The 20,835-nt window shown below is 39.3% G+C and overlaps 1 protein-coding gene and 1 long non-coding RNA gene across 2 annotated transcripts in view; one reads left to right on the top strand and one right to left on the bottom strand.

Annotated features, from left to right (window-relative positions):
• LOC134607809 (uncharacterized) overlaps positions 1–1,557 on the bottom strand; it is a 106,026-nt gene extending 104,469 nt beyond the window's left edge. Inside the window, exon 1 of the mRNA XM_063450370.1 lies at positions 1,362–1,557. Within this exon, the coding sequence (XP_063306440.1) occupies positions 1,362–1,371 (10 nt within the window). The 5' untranslated portion in view covers positions 1,372–1,557. The remainder of the gene's footprint in view (positions 1–1,361) is intronic.
• LOC134607810 (uncharacterized) overlaps positions 620–20,835 on the top strand; it is a 70,024-nt gene continuing 49,808 nt past the window's right edge. Inside the window, exon 1 of the long non-coding RNA XR_010090694.1 lies at positions 620–904. This is a non-coding gene — a long non-coding RNA (uncharacterized LOC134607810). The remainder of the gene's footprint in view (positions 905–20,835) is intronic.

Below are 20,835 nucleotides of genomic sequence, written 5' to 3'. Positions count from 1 at the left end.
TCTGCATTGGCTTTCAGTGAAATTCTGCTCACATATCTATAAAGACGTGAAAAATCAGCACGGGATTTGCTCTATAATAATTAAGGAGTTACCTTTTGCACTCAAACCAAAAGCACAACCTGTGCCAAGTCCGACAACGCAGTCTTAAAGAGCAAGCAACTGCTTGAAGCCAGTGGGAGCTGCAAATACTATGATTGAATGCAAAATCTAAACTTGCAACATTCCATCAGTATCTCAACAGGTGTATTCTGGCAAAAAAAAACTACACGTACACAAGGAACTGCGCACTATACTCCTCTTGCTAGACATCATGTAACACTATCTGTTAATACTAGTTAATATATAATCTGAATATATGATAAACCCAATGCAGTTGTCAAAGCAGTAGTGTATAAAATTGTCTTCAATATTACATATACAATAGCAATAATTTGTCAGCTGTTTAACAATGACACAGTGGCTGTCTGGAGTCTGGATAAAACAGGTTTTTACATATTTTTTTTCCTGTTTTCCTTATCTCACTAAACAAGCTGGTGCAATAAACGATTTACCATTGCAAAATTTCCAAAATACAAACTGTGCCAAGCTCCACCAAACCTTCATTCTCGGGCTCCTGACTTTGTACTTGGCCTTTACCGATGCACTTTCTGATTTCACAACAGCACTGAAGGGCTACAATTAACGTGTCTGGGTGGAAGTTTCATTATGAAAATGCGGGAAATTCCCCACTATACCAGGAATAAAAGAGAGAGACAGAAATTGCTTTCACTTTAGTCGGAGCAGCACAGGGAGACGGATCTCTAACTGCTGGGGGAACGTGCAAGAGAATTTGTGAAGAGAACCTAAAGTAGCGAAGGGGAGTTCGTGGAGAAACGTGTGCTGGTAAGGGCTAAGAACAACCAAGGTATGTTTAAAACTCACTATTAAATAGAAGGAAAATGACTGGTACATTAACCCCTTAAGGACACACGACATGTGTGACATGTCATGATTCCCTTTTATTCCAGAAGTTTGGTCCTTAAGGGGTTAAATTCTATACTCTAGGCCGTATCCTTTAAACAGTGAATTGTGGTAAACTGAGAAACGAATATTGCAACATTTAGGGTAAAATAGCCATGTTGGAAATATAGCTGAGATAAAGATGTTTTCTAACTTCACTACTTTGGCCTTAATTTTGCAAATTTGACTTTCAGTTCACCACATATCACTATTTAGTGCCTGGTTACCTGTGCAAAAGGCAATGCCAGGAAAAAGGGCAGCATGCGTATTGTACTTCACACATCCTGTGGCTCTCCTGACAATTACATTCTGCAACAGACTCAGCTTTAGCACGAACCGCAGCCTCTGACAGCCATGCTTACCATTTAACATTGTCTGGAAGGTGATTTTAGGAGCCGGTGGGGTTCAGTCATGTTGAATTGTGTCTGGCTATTTGCTTGATTCCAGCAGAATCCATGTCAATGTGAAGGAGAAGAGAAGCGTCCCAGTTCGTGGGTTTGCCAATGATCTGTCTGCTGTGCTCTTTTTGCAAGCACGCCATGGGCGAATAGCATTTATCAAAATCTCACCCTGTCCCTCCTATGGGCTTTGCTATTTTTCCATAAGAACTTCCGTCTGCTCAGAATACTTTCAGTTTCATACTGAGAAAATGAATGGTCAGGCAGCATGCACAATCTTTTCCAGATGTATTGCTAGTGTGAGAGTTTTCATGCTGTGTGATCAGTAGCAGCATTTTAACCCCTTCCTGGCCTGGACAGAGAGAGACAGCACTGCTTCATTGGACGTATGCTAATGTAGCATATCCTCAGGTGTAATTTAAGCCTCGTTCATGCAAACTGTGTACCTTGTGAACTGCTTGCTTTTGGGAATCATACCTGCCTCAGGCTGAACCTTGACCTTTCACGCAGAGGAGGTGTGCGCCATTCTTAAGTATACATTGGCCCTTAAGTCTACCTGTACCCTTTGTAGTTTCTTAAGTCAAAGGGTACAGGTAATCTACCCACTGAGCACTTTTATAATCACTGGATTTGGTTTTAGAGAGTCATTAAGTTTACATTTTAACTTGTGTTATTCAGTAAAGCGAAAGGCAAATGGCTGGCTGCTGTAAAACTAACCTGTATCTATACAGATACATGCAATTTACTGCAGCAGCTGTCCGGCATAACATATGTATTATCTATTACTTTACTGAGAGGGTGGTGGATGCATGGAATAGCCTTGCAGCTGAAGTGGTAGAGTTTAACACAGTGAGGGAGTTTAAAGGACCACTCTAGTGTTTTCCTGGCACTAGAGTGCCCTGAGGGTGCCCCCACCCTCAGGGTCCCCCTCCCGCCCGGCTCTGGAAAGGGGAAAAGGGGTAAAACTTACCTTTTTCCAGCGCTGGGCGGGGAGATCGCTGCCTCCGATCCTCCTCCGTTCCACCCGTCGGCTGAATGCGCACGCGCAGCAAGAGCTGCGCGCGCATTCAGCCGGTCGCATAGGAAAGCATTTACAATTTGGGGGAAGGTTTAACCCATTAATAAACATAGCAGTTTCTCTGAAACTGCTATGTTTATAAAAAAAATGGGTTAACCCTAGCTGGACCTGGCACCCAGACCACTTCATTAAGCTGAAGTGGTCTGGGTGCCTAGAGTGGTCCTTTAAGCATGCGTGGGATAGGCATAAGGCTATCCTAACTATAAGATAAGGCCAGGGACTAATGAAAGTATTTAGAAAATTGGGCAGACTAGATGGGTTCTTATCTGACGTTGGTTCTTATCTGCCATCACATTCTATGTTTCGATATAATATATGTATATAACATTAATATAGAAATATAAAGCGAGAAATACGTTGCAATGCATGCAGCAATCAACAGCATCTGTTTATGGTGGGCAGTTTGGGGGTCTGTTTGATGGATGAAGATGTCTCCTTGCCACCACAGTGAACAAATGTACTTTTTCAAATGAAATTGTACTGAACGCTGATTTTTGGGCGCTGTCTATTGAATCTATAAGAAAAAAAAAAGCTGACGCAGCTGTCATATATGGAAGTTGAAATCTGCTTTACAAAAATGATGTGTAACATATTTGAAAGGAGTGCATTGTTTCACGTGCCTGTGTGCCACGTACCCGTGTTTGATTTCAGCGTACACGTGCTTGTATGGAGTGTACGTGTGCATGTATGCAGAGCAGGATTAACCATAAAGCGATTATTATATGGCAACAATAGGTAGCCGTCTAGGACCCACAGTTTATACAGGGGCCTCGCATACATGAATTTGCTTGGAACCATTAACAATCCCTATGTGAAGAATGAATGGAAGGCCCCAGGGGCCCCAAACTGTTAACCTGTCTAGGTCAGGTGGGATCTTAAAGGGACACTTCACTTCCCCAAATCACTGCTTTTGATTATGCATTTTTTCATAGGGTGTTTATCTACAAAAAAGTTTGCAAAAGCTGCAGATCTCTTGTCTGAAGCCTTTGCAAGCCGTCCCCTTCTAACCCTGCCAAGACTTTCTGTGGCTGTCCAATCAAAGACTCCCCAGTGCGGCTCAATGGAAAGCTTTTGCAAGGAGGGTGCTCTGAGCAATTGCTGTCTCTTGAGTTTAGCTCCACTGAGCTAATGAAACCAGGAAGTAAAGGAAGTAATAAGACCGATTGCCTGCTTGAAAAGCGAAGGTGGTGTAACCACATTAATTTGTAAAGGTGATAATTTCTATTGAAATCTGCACTATTCACACATAAAGGTTTTCAGCAAGCTAAAGTGCTTTAGGGGTGACTCTTTAATTCTTCGCTGCTTGAATGTATTATTGTATGCAATCTGAGAAGATTGGCCTTCAAAGCCATTGCCTGAATTTTAATGGCAACATTTCGGTATTCCCCAGGCAGAAGCAAAAACAAAAACAAATTCAATCATAGATTAAAAACAGATTAATTAAAAACAGCATTAGACCTAATTAATGAGCATTGCAGTCCATATACTGGACTGTGAAACCATGAAGTGATACACCGCAGGAAAAAAAAATCACTAGTGCCAACTTGGGACTGTCCTGTCAGATCCAGGACTTTTGGAAAGTATGAAGACTTGTTCTATGCCTCTCAAATGTCACACAATGCGAGATCCTTCTGTATCTGAAATCTCACTGTCCATCTTTCATGCAGTGAAGCCAAGCATCGCAGTTAATGGATAACTAACAAACAAAATCCAGACTAAATTAGCAGAATTTGAACTCTGTGTTCGAGCGAATAACCAAGTGCCACAGCACTAACTCTCATACAGGAATATTTAGTAAACTCTGATTTTCTATGATTTAAATCCAGATGTAAAAAAAAATAGCCTTGAATTGTTTATTGGGAAAAATTCTCCATCTCAACAATAGTCACAATTTGGCTCTTTGTGCATCAGTTTTGCTGTTTGGATTTTATCAGCAAAAATTCTATTTCTGAATATTTATTTTTTTCTTCCAAATGATGTACAAAAAAATAAACAGCAATCCTTAGAGTGTTGAGTGAATATTTTCAATATTGCCCGTCCCTTAAACTATCCGTCCAGGTAAACCTGAAATAAAGTTTCTCATTATTAATAGACTAAGGACATTTAAAAGTCTGCATTATTAGTATGAGTATTTAACAAGGAAGTTCACATATGACTCCACACCTCAGTTACATCCATGATCTAGATATTATTATTAACATATACATTTTATGCCAGGAACCAAACCTATAACTGTGTGATATTGTAGGGGGAGCTCTAACCACGTATGACAAGGATTATCTTTATAGAACATAACACTTAATGTCTACATTGTGGTAGTCAGACTACTAGAAGAAATGCTAAAAAAAAAACAACAGAAAAAAACAAAAACATGGCCTAGATGCCAAGTATAAAAGCATGGCAGCTGTTTGTTCACCTCTCTATGCCCACAATGGCATTATGAGAGCATGGGGTTTTATGCGTTACCCTGATAAAAAAAACAAAAAACTAAAACCAATGTTAAAAGAGCAATCTAACCATCAGAATAGCTAAAGCTGATTGTAGTTGTGGTTATGACGCAAGAAGTCTTTTGCTTGGAGTTTTTCCAAGTTCTAACAAGCAATTTGCAAGTGGTTTAACAAAAATGACAAACAAAAAAACAACAAATCAGGCCTCTGTCATTGAAACTATGAATGCAATAATGTTATCCTAGGGGTGGCGTAGTGCAGCACCCATGGACTTTCATTGGTGCACAAACAACTTCACTACAGATTTGCCCAGATATCGGCAAAGTTAAACTATCTGTGGGTGCCGCCAGGATTGTGTGTTTTTTTTTTTTTTTTTTAGTCAAGTAGCTTGAAAAATGTTCGGCAAACACTGTACGGACTACACGCAAAATCACCATGTAATCCTAACTACAAAAAACAAACTGTAATACTTAGTGTCCCTTTAAGGTAGCATCAGAGATTTCATATATATCGTTATATTGTATTATGCTGCATTTTTGTTTCATGTGGATTCAGGTCGTTGATCTGGCGTAGTCTTCATGCTAAACACTGAATTGTTTCCAGTTTTTTTTTTCTGTATTGTTTTGTTTGTTTGTTTTTAATTAGATAATTAAATAATTAAAAGAAATGTGTTGATTAACTTCCACACTAGAGCACACATACAAAGCAGAAGCATCGAACTGCCGCTCAGTTTTTGTTGACAATAATTCCCATTATACAGGATTTATGAAATGTCTAAAACATAAGCTATGGTAAAAGTTTGGCATGGCTAGTTCATGGTATTAACCGGTACGGCAGGGATACAGGCAACCTTCAGCACTCCAGATGTTGTGGACTACATCCCTCATAATGCACTTACACCCATAATGCTGGCAAAACATCTGGAGTGCCGACGGTTGCCTATGCCTGCGGTAGGTTATGAGATTATCAGTAATTGTGCTTGAAGAAAGGTTCAGTGAACACATTTACCCATGGATGTCAAAGTGCTTTTACCCTTTTTTTGATCTTTAAAAACTGATATATTTCCAGTAAATTTTGAAGCAGACAGCACTGTGAAATGAATTTTATCTAATATATCCTTCGAAATAAAGGAGCTTATTATTATGTTAGAATTACATTTAAACAAGTATATCATGTTGTATGAATCATAACAAAGAATGGTATCTTTCTTATAACTTTACATTTAATAAACACCCTCAATAATCAGGAAAAATGGAGAAATGAATAGTCAACACTAACATAATCTGTTAACATAAACTCACTACACTGAAAAGTAAATGAAACAACACCTGCAAGCTTTCTAGTAGATGTAAACAATTACCGGGGAGGAAAAATAAATGTTGCTTGGAGCCAAGGGAGGTCTGTGCTTGAGAATAACTTCTAATGTGACGTTTCTGACACGAAGCACAAAGCTATGTGTGAATAATGTCGCCCAAATTACAATACATTTTCAGTAAACGTGACTGTATGGCAAGCCCATAAGAAAACAGCCTGAATATTCTTATGTGATATAATAGGCCTAACAGAAACATGGTGGGATGAGACACATGACTGGGCAGTTAAAGGACCACTATAGTGCCAGGAAAATATACTCGTTTTCCTGGCACTATAGTGCCCTGAGGGTGCCCCCACCCTCAGGGACCCCCTCCCGCCGGGCTCTGGGGAGAGGAAAGGGGTTAAAACTTACCTTTCTCCAGCGCCGGGCGGGGAGCTCTCCTCCTCCGATCCTCCTCCTCTCCTCCCATTCGGCTGAATGCGCATGCGCGGCAAGAGCTGCGTGCACATTCAGCCGGTCTCATAGGAAAGCATTATCAATGCTTTCCTATGGACGCTTGCGTGCTCTCATTGTGATTTTCACAGTGAGAATCACGCAAGCGCCTCTAGCGGCTGTCAGTGAAACAGCCACTAGAGGATTTGAGGGCTGGATTAACCCATTTATAAACATAGCAGTTTCTCTGAAACTTCTATGTTTAAAAAAAAATGGGTTAACCCTAGCTGGACCTGGCACCCAGACCACTTCATTAAGCTGAAGTGGTCTGGGTGCCTATAGTGGTCCTTTAACTTAAATGGGTTCATGTTATTTAGGAAGGATAGAAAGAACAAGAAGGGTGGTGGGGTATGCTTGTATGTCAACCATGAGTTAAAGTCAAATCTTAGGCATGTGGAGTGTGACGAGGAAAATTTGGAGGCTTTATGGGTAGATATTTGCTTTGAGCAAATGAAGGGAAATCAATTTTTGGTTGTAAATATTAATGAGAAGGAACAGCTGTTAGAGCAAATTGGGAGTAACATGTTAATTATTGGAGATTTTAATCACCCGGACATAAATTGGGATAGAGTGACTACAACTTCAGCAAGGGGAATCAGATTTTTGAATGTGTTAAATGAATCATTCATGTCACAACTGGTACAAGCACCAACTAGAATGGACGCTTACAAAAGAAATTAGCTTACTATATAATACACTAGAAAGACACACCCCCAAAAAGTGTACCTCACACACACTATATAAAATATGCACAAAAACGTGTATAAAACCCCAAAGGTGATATACACAGGTAGAGGGTGGTACAAAACAATACAACCTGTTTATGGCTGATCGTGAACGTGGAATCTATTAAATGGCAAAAATACAAAATATGGTGAAGTAAATAAGGCAAAGATACATTTTGCACGTGGTAGAGAACTTACAAAAGAGAGATGGTTATCACGCCTGAAACCCTGTCAGGGGTATTGTCCAAATGAAGGATCAGGTGTATATGATAGAGACTGGATAGCAGTGGAAGCAGGTGTCTGTCTCGTAGTATATGGAGAGGAGAAGTTCCAGATTCAATCGCTTATACGGCAATATCACTTTTGCTCAGGAATAAAAGAAAATAGAAATAGTGCAGATTGTATAAAATTTACAAAATTTATCCAGGGATACTACACTCTGGACATTTTATGCTCATTACCAGCACTGTTATTATAGTCCATTCTATTTTATTTTATTTTATTGTTTTTGTGCATCTCCATTTTGGGATCTCTTTCTATTACCATCTGGAGACCAGGCCAAAACTTCATTATGGAGACATGCTGTTTTACTACTGATTTTCTGTAAGTGCAATCTTTGTAATAAATTTTGTACATTTTATACAATCTGCACTATTTCTATTTTCTTTTATTCCTGAGCAAAAGTGATATTGCCGTATAAGCGATTAAATCTGGAACTTCTCCTCTCCATATACTGCGAGACAGACACCTGCTTCCACTGCTATCCATTCTCTATCATATACACCTGATCCTTCATTTGGACAATACCCCTGACTGGGTGACAGGCGTGATAACCATCTCTCTTTTGTAAGTTCTCTACCACGTGCAAAATTTATCTTTGCCTTATTTACTTCACCATATTTTGTATTTTTGCCATTTAATAGATTCCACGTTCACGATCAGCCATAAACAGGTTGTATTGTTTTGTACCACCCTCTACCTGTGTATATCACCCTTGGGGTTTTATACACGTTTTTGTGCATAGAAAGGATGCTTGTCTGGATCTCATTATAACAAACAGTGTTGATCTTTTCATTTGGGAAATAGTGATCACAATATGGTAATTTTTAAAGTAAACTTTAAAAAGCAAAAGCACGTGGGGTATACTAAAACGTATTATTTTTAAAAAGCCAATTTCAAGATTAGGGCAGCGCAACAACATATCGACTGGCATAAACTCCTTAGTGAAAAAAACATGGAAGCTCTGCAAACAAATATTAGAAAGGTACATTTCTCAGTATGTACCATTGGGTAATAAATATAAAAGAAACAAATTGAAACCAATGTGGCTTAGTAGAGAAATAAAACAAGAGATTAAAAATAAGAAAAGGGCGTTTAGAGCACTTAAATCGGACAAATCAGAGGCATACTATATAAGATATAAGGAAGGCAATTAAAGCGGCTAAACTTAAAAATGAGAAATTGATAGCCAAAGAATGCAAAACCAACCCCAATTTTTTTTTCAAGTACATCAATGCTAAAAAACTAAAAATTAAAGTGTAGGTACACTGGAAACAGAGATGGGTCTGTTAGTTAATGAAGACCAGGAAAAGGCAGAAATTTTAAATAACTATTTTTCTTCAGTATATATTAATGAGGATCCTTTGGCAAGAGATATGCCAATGATTGCTGCACAAAAAAACTTGCAGATTACTTGTGATTGGATGACTTGAGACCAGGTGCTAAAGCAATTAAAGAAAATATATGTAAGTAAAGCTCCGGGACCTGACGGTATTCACCCACGAGTACTTAAGGAGCTAAGTGGGGAAATAAGTGAACCTCTGTATTTAATCTTTCAAGATTCTTTTGTTTTTCGGGTATTGTACCAGAGGATTGGAGGAAGACAGATGTCGTTCCTATTTTTAAAAAGGGTTTAAAATCCTTGCCTGTAAATTATAGACTTGCAAGCTTAACTTCTGTAACTGGGAAAATATTTGAAGGGCTATTAAGGGATAATATTCAGGAATTCATTGGGAAGAACTTTGTTATTAGCAATAATCAGCATGGTTTTATGAAACATAGGTCATGTCAAACAAACCTAATTGCATTCTACCAAGAAGTTAGTAGAAGTATACATCAGGGTGTTGCAGTGGATGTGATCTACTTGGATTTTGCCAAGGCATTTGATATGGTTCCTCACACTAGGTTAGTCTTCATACTAAAAGAAATTGGCACAAGCAACTTACACCCTAAATGGTAGTGAATTAGGGATAACCACACACGAGAAGGATTTGGGAATTGTTAAAGACAACAAATTAGGCAGCAATATGCAATATCAATCTGCAGTTGCTAAGACCAGTAAGGTTTTGTCATGTATAAATAGGGGCATAAATTCTCAGGATGATAATATAATTTTGCCTCTTTATAAATTGCTGGTAAGACCACACCTTGAATGTGCTGTACAATTTTGGGCACCTGTTCTAAAGAAGGATATCATGGCACCATAAAAAGTGCAGAGACGAGTTCCAAAATTGATAAAAGGAATGGAGCATTTTAGTAATGAAGAAACGTTAAAAAATGTAAATCTCTTTGGTTTGGAAAAATGGCCCTTCAGAGGGGATATGATAACATTATAGAAATATATTCGGGTCCAGTACGAACCATTATCTGGAAATAATTCATAAACAGGCCTATAAATAGGACACGAGGTCACACATTCAGGCTGGAAGACAAAGAATATTTTTTTTACCGTAAGAACAATAAGGATATGGAATTCTCTGCCTGAAGAGGTGGTTTTGTCAGAGTCCATACAGATGTTTAAACTGCAATTGGATAAATACTTGCAAAAACATAACATACAGGTATATAATTTCTAATTAGTGGGGTAATAGCTGCTTGATCCAAGGAGATATCTGACTGCTATTTTGGAGTCAAGAAGGAATTTTTTCCTAGTTTGTTGCAAAATTGGAAGCGCTTCAGACTGGGTTTTTTGCCTTCTTTTGGATCAACAGCAAAAAACATATGTGAGGAAGGCTTGTAACCGCAGCTGTTTCCCTAATTTACCACTATAAAGTCTTAAAGCATAGAACTTGGCAGGGCTAACCATGCAGATATCTTAGCCATAATTTTATATAGTTAGTAAGATATCCTCTATTTAAAATATATAAATAATTGAGAATACAATATAAAATAAAGATTATCTTGGAAGCAATAAAGTTTTTTCTTTTAGGTATTTTATTAAATAAAAATATGAATATAGACATATGGAATTCATTACAATAGTTTATAGCAGAGTTTATAAGATTAAACTATATGCTTGCAATATCTTAATAGATTAACATACCCTCCTGAACATGTCATCATGTCAGCCTCTCTGTCATTATAAGATGGAGCATCTGTCTCCAAATTTCTTCTCTCTATGTTAACATTTAAAAGGTACACACATTTATACCTTAGGTGTCTTCATTTTAGTGTTACCATAGTTCATATATAAAAAAAGTAACACTTCTTTTACTTTATTCATTTTTGGACCTCCCTTAACTTAAAATACAAGGCCATAACTAAAGCATAAGGGGGTACACACTTCATAGGAAATTCCCTGACTTAAGACAAGATGGCATCTTAAAGTCTGAACATCTTTATCTATTTAGGGTTATCGCAGTATATTATGTACTGTAGGTTCCAACTCAAAAACATAGCCTGCATCCGCCCCTTTCTTACGCAAGATGCGACCAAAGAGCTTGTCCATGCTCTAGTAATTTCCCGCATGGATTACTGTAACCCTCACCTGATTGGTCTCCCCAAAAGCCGTATTGCCCCGCTACAGTCTGTAATGAATGCTGCAGCTAGACTGATTTTCCTGTCTAGTCGGTCCTCTCACACATCACCCCTCTGCCAGTCCTTACATTGGCTCCCTGTAACCTATAGGAGTCAATTCAAAGTGCTAACCCATACATTTAAAGCACTGAACAATACTAGCCCCTCTTATATCTCCTCAATGATCCATAGGTAGGCCCCGTGACCAACTCCTGACCGCTGCTCGCACCCGTACGGCCAACTCGCACTTGCAGGACCTCTCGCGGGTGGCTCCTTTCCTATGGAATAGCCTGCCTACCGCCATCAGACTCTCCCCTAGTCTTCAATCATTTAAGAAGAGCCTTAAAACCCATCTCTTCAGGAAAGATTATGGCCTCCCAGAGTAACCTCTACCTTACATACCTGTCTCTTGCTCTCTCCTATAGGGCAGTGCTTTACTCTCTCTTCCAGCTCTGCTTCACTCCCACCCTATATGATTGATATTTCCTGCCCCTATGTGTTTTATACCCCACCTACTATAGACTGTAAGCTCGTTTTGAGCAGGGTCCTCTTCAACCTATTGTTCCTGTAAGTTTTCTTGTAATTGTCCTATTTATAGTTACATCCCCACTCTAATAATATTGTAAAGCGCTACGGAATCTGTTGGCGTTATATATAAATGGCAATAATAATAATAATAATACTGAAAGAGTCGTAGCATAGCCCTGAAGCTTGTTTATGCATTATTGTTATTGTTTTTCGTCTGGGACAAAATGGTGTAAACATATTATGCACTGAAAGTAGGTAAAAGGTTATTGCTTAACCCCTTAAGGACCAAACTTCTGGAATAAAATGGAATCATGACATGTCACACACGTCATGTGTCCTTAAGGGGTTAAAGAAACATACATGAAAAACAATATGTTCCATTTCTAACACCTTGTCAGCTTGTAATATCTCTTAAAGACAAAGTACACAGTTTGAGAAATACAATATTTGCATTTTCACATAACAGGCTAGTCTCTTTTCAGCTATGTAACTATGTAACTAAACATTTTATACTATATCGCATGTTATTGGTCAAAGCAAATCAGTTTGGATTTGTGTTATTTTTTGAGTCATAGGACCCAATCAACTCAATATCCCTTTTAGACAGAGTGAATGATTCTTAGACACGTGGATAAACTTTGTTAGCGATCTCAGGGAAAGACGCACCCATACTGCAAGTGGTGTAGGCCTGAATTGTAAAATGGGCTAATTCTAGGAATTCTAAACAAATAATAGTGCCATGAAAATACAAAACTGATTTGATTAGCCTGTGTGTAACAGTCGTTGGGACCATGTATTGTGAAAGCTAATTACACACATAATCGCCCTGGGTCATCATCCAAATTGGTTTAAATAGAAAAGTAATGAAAAGAGTATGTTGAATAAAATCATTGACTGGTGTACAATCCCAAAAGCTGGATAACCACTTTATCTCTTTATCTCTTCTTCTCAAAATGATCAATACGCAAACAAAGCGCAAAGTAAGAGCATAGAATAGAAATTGTAAGAGATAAAAACCACACGTCTTTCTATAACTCAATTGTTAAACATCCAGTCTTTTGCCTTAACCAGACCCAAGCTTAAATTACTGATTGCATCAAGAGCAAAAACTATTCCTTAGCACAGAATGAGTTTCCGTGCTCTGATGTGTGTGCTGAATCCGGCCATATAACTTGTCTTATTACTGTTATAAACCTTAACAAACACAAACTCCACACCGCTTGCCAAATAGAAAAGCAATGAGGGTAATTAAGATCTGCAGGCAGGTACAACGTATACCTTGCACAGCTCTCTTTTGTTTCATTCTTCTTTTAAACATTTAGAAACATGTGCAAATAGTCTCAATTCATGAAACCACATGACATCCCGTCCACTTAAATTATGCTTGGCATTTACATCCATTTTCTCCCGCAATTATACCATATACAGAGTCAGTCGGCACAATCACATGGCCGGGTTAGCTGGCTGCTGCATTGCCAGCAGGGGGACTGCCTGTAATGACAGTTCGTCCCCCTGCTGGCTGGAAATAAAATAAAATAAAGTCAAAATCAGTGTAAAAAAAATGGTATGCTTAGATCATATATATATTTAATATATATATACATACACACACATACACTGTCTAGGTGTATTTTACTATTAATATATATATAATTATATATATATATATATATATATATATATATTATCAAATTACACGTAGGCTGATACTGATTAAATATATATATATATAATTATTGTTTTATATATGTATATATTTATATATAATATCAAAAAATTTAAATACGTTAAAAAATAAAATTAAAAAATAATAAATGAATAATTAAAAAATATATAGATGTGTGTTATTTCGTTCTAACTGTATTGTGATATTAATATATATTTATATAAAAATACACGTAGAACGAAATAATATATATATCTATATACATATAGATATATATATATATATATATATATATATATATTTGTGCTCGGAATTTAAATACGTAATGGATAGTAACTGTGAGCAAAGTTGGTTGTGGTGTGCCGAAACCAACGTACGAGTGGGCCTGTAAATAAAAGAGGGCCCACCAAGGAGAATGTAATTATAACAGGGTGTAGGTGGGTGGGGACAATCAGCTGAACGGCAGAGGTGAGTAGGGGCTGGGAGTTTAAGTAGGGGACTTACTCCTCCCACAAATTCAGGCCTCCACAAGTTCAGGCCTTTTAACTTGTGCTCGGAATTTAAATACGTAATGGATAGTAACTGTCAGCAAAGTTGGTTGTGGTGTGCCGAAACCAACGTACGAGTGGGCCTGTAAATAAAAGAGGGCAAAAGATAAATTCGAGAAATTCACACTTTATTGCATTTTTTACAAGACCAAGTTCCTGAAAGCTTGGCGAAGCTCTTTCTCCGGCTGTGGAAAACAAACTTGGTCCTCTACAAAAGGTACATTGATGACATCTTTTTTTATCTGGAAAGGAGGCCGTGCCATTCTCGATAATTTTATCCGTTTTTTAAATTCAAACACTTGGGGAATTGTTTTAACTCAGGAAATCAGTCAGGTAAAGGTTAACTTCCTAGACCTGCAGATTTATGTAGATAAGGAATGTTTAAAAACTAGCACATATTTCAAGACTGTGGATATTAACAGTTACATCAATATGGACAGTTGCCATTTTTCCCCGTGGCTAACCAATATACCCAAAGGACAATTTACCAGAATAAGACGGAACTGTACAGATGATAATATTTTTAAAGAACAATCCGCCATTTTAACAAAACAGTTCCTAGAGAAAGGATATAAAAATTCAGAGGTAGACAAACAATATAATGAAATCCTGGATAAACCCAGGAAAGACCTCTTAATGTATAAAGATAAAGCTAACAAATCACCGGAAAAACAGATTAATTTTATATGTAATTACAATTCACAGAGTAGTATTTTTAAAAAGATTTTAAATAAACATTGGCACATTTTAGAACAAAATGAAGATTTAGAACAATTTATTGGAAAGAAGCCTAAAATTATATACAGGGGAGCTCGAAATTTTAAACAGATCTTAACCAAAAGCTGCATAACTAAAGAAATGACAGATAGTGACCTCTCAGGCTCTAAATTAAAAGGCTTTTTTAACTGTGGAACGTGCCAAGCGTGCAGAGAAACTATAGTTAAGAATAAAAAGACAGACAGCTTCACATCTTATACTACCAAAAAAACTTACAAAATTGATTCCTTTATTACATGCAATATAAATAATGTTATTTATCTCCTTTCATGCAGCTGCGGACTGCAGTATGTTGGTAGAACAACCAGACCACTAAAAACGAGAATAGGGGAGCATATTAGAAATATTAAAAATAAGATTTTAAATCATTCTGTTTCTGCACATTTTGCACAAAAACATAATGGGGATCCCAAGCATTTACATTTTATTGGCATACAGAAAGTTAAAAAACCATGGAGGGGGGGTGATTTTATAAAACTTTTTTAATAAAACAGAGATGAGGTGGATATTTGAGCTAGATACTTTATCCCCTCTTGGAATGAACATTGACTTTGAGATTTTTAATTATATTTGATTGTGTCTTCTCTTTTTAAATGATGGTGGAGGATATACACACTTTTTTAATATATGTATTAATATTTAATGTTTATACTGTATCTGTAATTGGAAAATGTAATCCTGTATATATCTCTCTCTCTATGTCTCTTTTGCCCATACACATTATGTGTATACCACTTCAAAAATGGCCGCCGGAGCACTTCCGGTATTATGATTGCAGAGCATCATTTAAACAAGGAAATATAAAGAGGTGGTCTAGTACTTTTACCGGACACCAGGCATTATCAGTAGGGAAGAGAGGAATTATAGTAGGGTGTAGTGATCGGTTGGTTTTAGTGGTAGGGATCGAAAGCAGATAGTGATCCTCTATCTTAGTGAAGTGTGATATTTTAAGGCTTAGCGTAATATCTCCTTGGCAAACCACGGTGAACTCTCTAGGTCTGAGAAAACCATAGAAAGCGAGATATATAGCAGCTTTGATCACCGTATTTGTGCCGATGTCGAATGGGGCTGTGTCAAGGAGATTGCTAAGTGACCTGAAGATAGGCCCATCTATAGGTAATCTAGTGGTAGTGAGTGGAGGTGAAACCTTTGATATACCTTTCAAGACCTTTTTGATGGGGTATGATGACAGGAAAGGAGTATTGTTAGGAAAATAGGTGAGGCTGTGGTGCTGAACCCCCGTGAGATAAAGTTTAATGGTGTTGTGAGATAGTTTAAGGTGTAGGTGGCAGAAAGAGGCAAAAGACACCATGGTTTGAATAGAGAAGTCACCTTGTAGACCGAATTCTGCAGTGAATTTGTTAAATATATTAATTGCCCTATTGTAAGTGATAGCAGTGTTGGGTGATAATGCTTGGTGAGTGAGTGCTCTAGCGTGATTCAAGAGTGTGCTTAATCCAGGATTAGTTCGTGGAACCGTGGTGTCCTGGATGGCTGTAGGTGAGCCGTTGGGAGTGCCTGAGAGAATGCCTGGAATTGAGAACGAGAAAGAGCGTCAGCGGCCGTGTTGTGAATACCCGGGATGTGCTTCTGATTGCTGTGGGTGAAGGTGACCCTGGCATGGGTAGTAATTTAAACGCGTTTGTGATGTCTGTTTTGCTAAGCCAGGGTCGATTACCAGATGAAATGATGGACTGTATGGCGTCGTCGATGGTTACGTACTGAAGTGAGAATTCGTCTGCTGGAATGAGTGCGTTTATGCTTGGAACAAAAGAGGAGTGCGGTGCCGATAAATCAATAATTAGACGTTTTTATTAGAATATTTGTGAATAGCAATAGCAATGGGGTTAGTGCGCCAGGAGGAGAATGGTGAAGAGGTGAAGGGGCCGATCATGAAACCGTTGGTGATTTCAGAGGCAATGAGAGTGTCTATGGAGACTGGGTCTAAATGTGCTGACTGGAGATTAAGGCATTCTAGTGTACCTGGGGGAATGGCTACAATACCCGTGAGAAACCCTTTAGTGAACCCTGTGGTGAGATAATCCACCAGATGCCTGCTAGGGTGAGACCTTAGGTAAAAAACCAGGTTGTCGATGTTTATGTCGGTTAGTCATTTGTTTGGTGACAACCTGGCTGGGCACATGGTCTTGGTATGTGCCCTGAAACATATGGAGCAGATGTGCAATAATCTACAGGCGCTGAAACTGCAGGAGCCTGCGTTGAAATTATTGCACACCTGCGCCTTCCCTAAAAAGGAGATGGGCCTACCTAGCTTATCCCGAAGACCACCCTCTGACTTGTTGTGAGGGGTGAAAGTGGAGTGAGGTGTGAAAGTAGAATGAGGGGTGGGAGTGGAGGTGGTGGGATCTGCTTCGACGGGACATAAGTCCGGCATGTGGGATGTCGAATTGCATATGGCACAAGCTGGGGGCCTGAGTCCAGCGAAGTGGCGACAGAACAGTTCTGTGTCCATCTGACCCCAGTTCATTTTAATATTGAACTGCTTCAGATGGGTCGCCGCCTTCGCTGAAACTGACTTGTGGTAGTCATAGAAAGAGGAGCCCCAGTACTTGATGCCTAGATCCACCACCTTGTGCAGATAAAGGTCTAACTCTTCTCTCCTGTGGGGATACACCGTGCAAATGACGTCTCGGTATATCCCGAAAGCTATCACAAACTGGGGTATGGACAATTTTTTATTAAGCCTGGGATCCCTTGTCTTGAGCACCACAGAGATATCACCGTAATTGAATGCCTTGTTCTCAAGTACATCCTGTGAGGCTATGAGCAAGGACACCAGACACACATCCTTCCCGTCTAGGATATCTTTCCTGAAAGAGTCAGGGACGGAGTGTGCTGGTGACTCAAATGGTGTAATGGCTGTGCCCGGTGCTGGAGGGGGGAGTATAGGAGGGCATGTTGGTATAGCAGGTACAGCCGTGATAGCGACTGGGACTACCGTGGTAGTACCTGGGGAGGAGATGGCGCTTTCCACCTTAGATAGCCTGCTATTGAGGGTTTTTTTTTTTCTTGGGACATTCTAAAAGGAATGATTATGTGAAAGATATATTAGAAGGGGCGTAAGGTAAGTAGGCGGGGTATGTGGGGTGGTGTATATGGAAGAACTGGACTGTAATGCTAGATGCCAAAGCGAAAAACTTAACTGTTGAATGTTTGGATAGGTGAGTAGTGTTGTCGCGAACCCAAAATTTTCGGTTCGCGAATGGCGAACGCGAACTTCCGCAAATGTTCGCGAACCGGCGAACCGCGCGAACCGCCATTGACTTCAATGGGCAGGCGAATTTTAAAAACAACAGGGACTCTTTCTGCCCACAATAGTGATGGCAAAGTTGTTTCAAGGGGACTAACACCTGGACTGTGGCATGTCAGAGGGGGATCCATGGCAAAACTCCCATGGAAAATTGCACAGTTGATGCAGAGTCTGCTTTTAATCCATAAAGGGCAGAAATCACCTAACATTGACACCTGTCCTCAAAGCCCAGCCCTGATACACACTGACACAGAGCAGAATAGAGACTGTTCCCCCTACATAGGGTCACTTGGCAGATATGGATTGACACCTGTCCTCAAAACCCCTGATACACACTGACACAGAGCAGAATAGAGACTGTTCCCTGTCCACAGAGACCATGATACACACTGACACAGAGCAGAATAGAGACTGTTCACCGTCCACAGAGACCATGATACACACTGACAAAGAGCAGAATAGAGACTGTCCCCCCTACATAGGGTCACTTGGCAGGTATGGATTGACACCTGTCCTCAAAGCCCCTTATACACACTGACACAGAGCAGAATAGGGACTGTTCCTCCTACATAGGGTCACTTGGCAGATATGGATTGACACCTGTCCTCAAAACCCCTGATACACACTGACACAGAGCAGAATAGGGACTGTTCCCCCTACATAGGGTCACTTTGCAGATATGGATTGACACCTATCCTAATGATCCCTGATACACACTGACACAGAGCAGAATAGAGACTGTTCCCCCTACATAGGGTCACTTGGCAGATATGGATTGACACCTGTCCTCAAAACCCCTGATACACACTGACACAGAGCAGAATAGGGAATGGCTGTATGACCGTAAGTCTGAGTAGAAATAATAGTAAAGAATTAACGTACCGTGGGCGTAAGCCTGTGGAAAAGTAGTAATGAACTTGAGACCGTGATAGGTTTTATATGAGGTGTAGTAACAAACGAGTTGTGAACTATACCTTGGTTTGACGTAAAGAAATTACGTTATGCGAAATGGTTTAACTGTGTAGAACCGGGGGAAGCCTAGAATAATACTGGAGCTAAGGGTTAACCGAAGAAAAATTCCATAGTTAACGACAGGTGTGAAGGTAAGTAATAAAACCCAATATGTAAACATTTTAGGCCTATGGCTTTATAACGCAAAGTGATAAAATACAATACCTGTTCCTGTAATAAAAGACCTTGAAATAAACAACTTTAGCGCAGAAAAAGTGGGAAACCGATGCAGTCTGTAAAGCCAAAAATATGTGACAGCGTGATTATATGGAAAATGAATAGTACAGACGTTTATGTGCCGGATATTGTGTTTATAAACAGTATTTATTAGTATCTTTGACGTATGGCAGTATATACCATGGATAAAAAGAGATGAAGTGTTTTAATAGGTTAATATGTGTTGTGGCAAGGTCAGAGAGGCTTTCTATGTTAGTAATAGATTGGAGTGCTCTCTATTCCCAGCATAATGGGGTTAATTGGTGGGAGTCACCCCTTGAATGTTATTTACCAGGTGAATGTAATTAACCAGCACTAGGGTTTTAAAAGGTTAGCCTCTGAAAACATCAGAGAGTCCAACAGCTGGGAGAGAGGAGGCAGTTAAGCCTGAGACTCTGAGACAAAGGTACTGTGTGAAACCTGCTTAAAGTGCTGTATTTCATTTGTTTAAAACTGGGAACCAGATTAGCTGGCCAGTTGGATAGTTAGTAATACTGTTGTTTAGTAAGTCTCCAAGTTGGAGTAGGATTTATTTTCTTTTGTTTTATTTTGTGGGAGAGCACAACCTTGTATATATTGTGGAAAGTGACAATAAACTGCAGTACTATTACCGTATATACTCGAGTATAAGCCGACCCGAATATAAGCCGAGGCCCCTAATTTTACCCCAAAAAACTGGGAAAACTTATTGACTTGAGTATAAGACTAGGGTGAGAAATGCAGCAGCTACTGGTAAATTTCTAAATAAAATTAGATCCTAAAAAAAATATATTAATTGAATATTTATATGCAGTGTGAGTGTATGAATGCAGTGTGAGTGTATGAATGCAGTGTGAGTGTATGAATGCAGTGTGAGTGTATGAGTGCAGCGTGTGTGTATGAGTGCAGCGTGTGTGTATGAGTGCAGCGTGTGTGTATGAGTGCAGCGTGTGTGTATGAATGCAGTGTGAGTGTATGAATGCAGTGTGAGTGTATGAATGCAGTGTGAGTGTATGAATGCAGTGTGAGTGTATGAATGCAGCGTGTGTGTATGAGTGCAGCGTGTGTGTATGAGTGCAGCGTGTGTGTATGAGTGCAGCGTGTGTGTATGAGTGCAGCGTGTGTGTATGAGTGCAGCGTGTGTGTATGAGTGCAGCGTGTGAGTATGAGTGCAGCGTGTGAGCGTATGAGTGCAGCGTGTGAGCGTATGAGTGCAGCGTGTGAGCGTATGAGTGCAGCGTGTGAGCGTATGAGTGCAGCGTGTGAGCGTATGAGTGCAGCGTGTGAGCGTATGAGTGCAGCGTGTGAGCGTATGAGTGCAGCGTGTGAACGTATGAGTGCAGCGTGTGAACGTATGAGTGCAGCGTGTGAGCGTATGAGTGCAGTGTGTGAGCGTATGAGTGCAGTGTGTGTGTATGAGTGCAGTGTGTGTGTATGAGTGCAGTGTGTGTGTGTGTGTTGCAGAGCCTTGGTGGGGGATGGGCAATTTTTTTTTATTATTATTTTAATATTTTTTTAATTTATTTATTTAATTTAATTTTTTATTATTTTTGTATTATTATTTAATTTTTCTTTTTTATTACTACTAAT

This window comes from Pelobates fuscus, chromosome 4 (assembly GCF_036172605.1).
Source record: "Pelobates fuscus isolate aPelFus1 chromosome 4, aPelFus1.pri, whole genome shotgun sequence".
NCBI lineage: Eukaryota > Metazoa > Chordata > Amphibia > Anura > Pelobatidae > Pelobates > Pelobates fuscus.
Note: the sequence above shows the minus strand (reverse complement) of the source record. Positions and strands in the feature narration are given on the sequence as shown.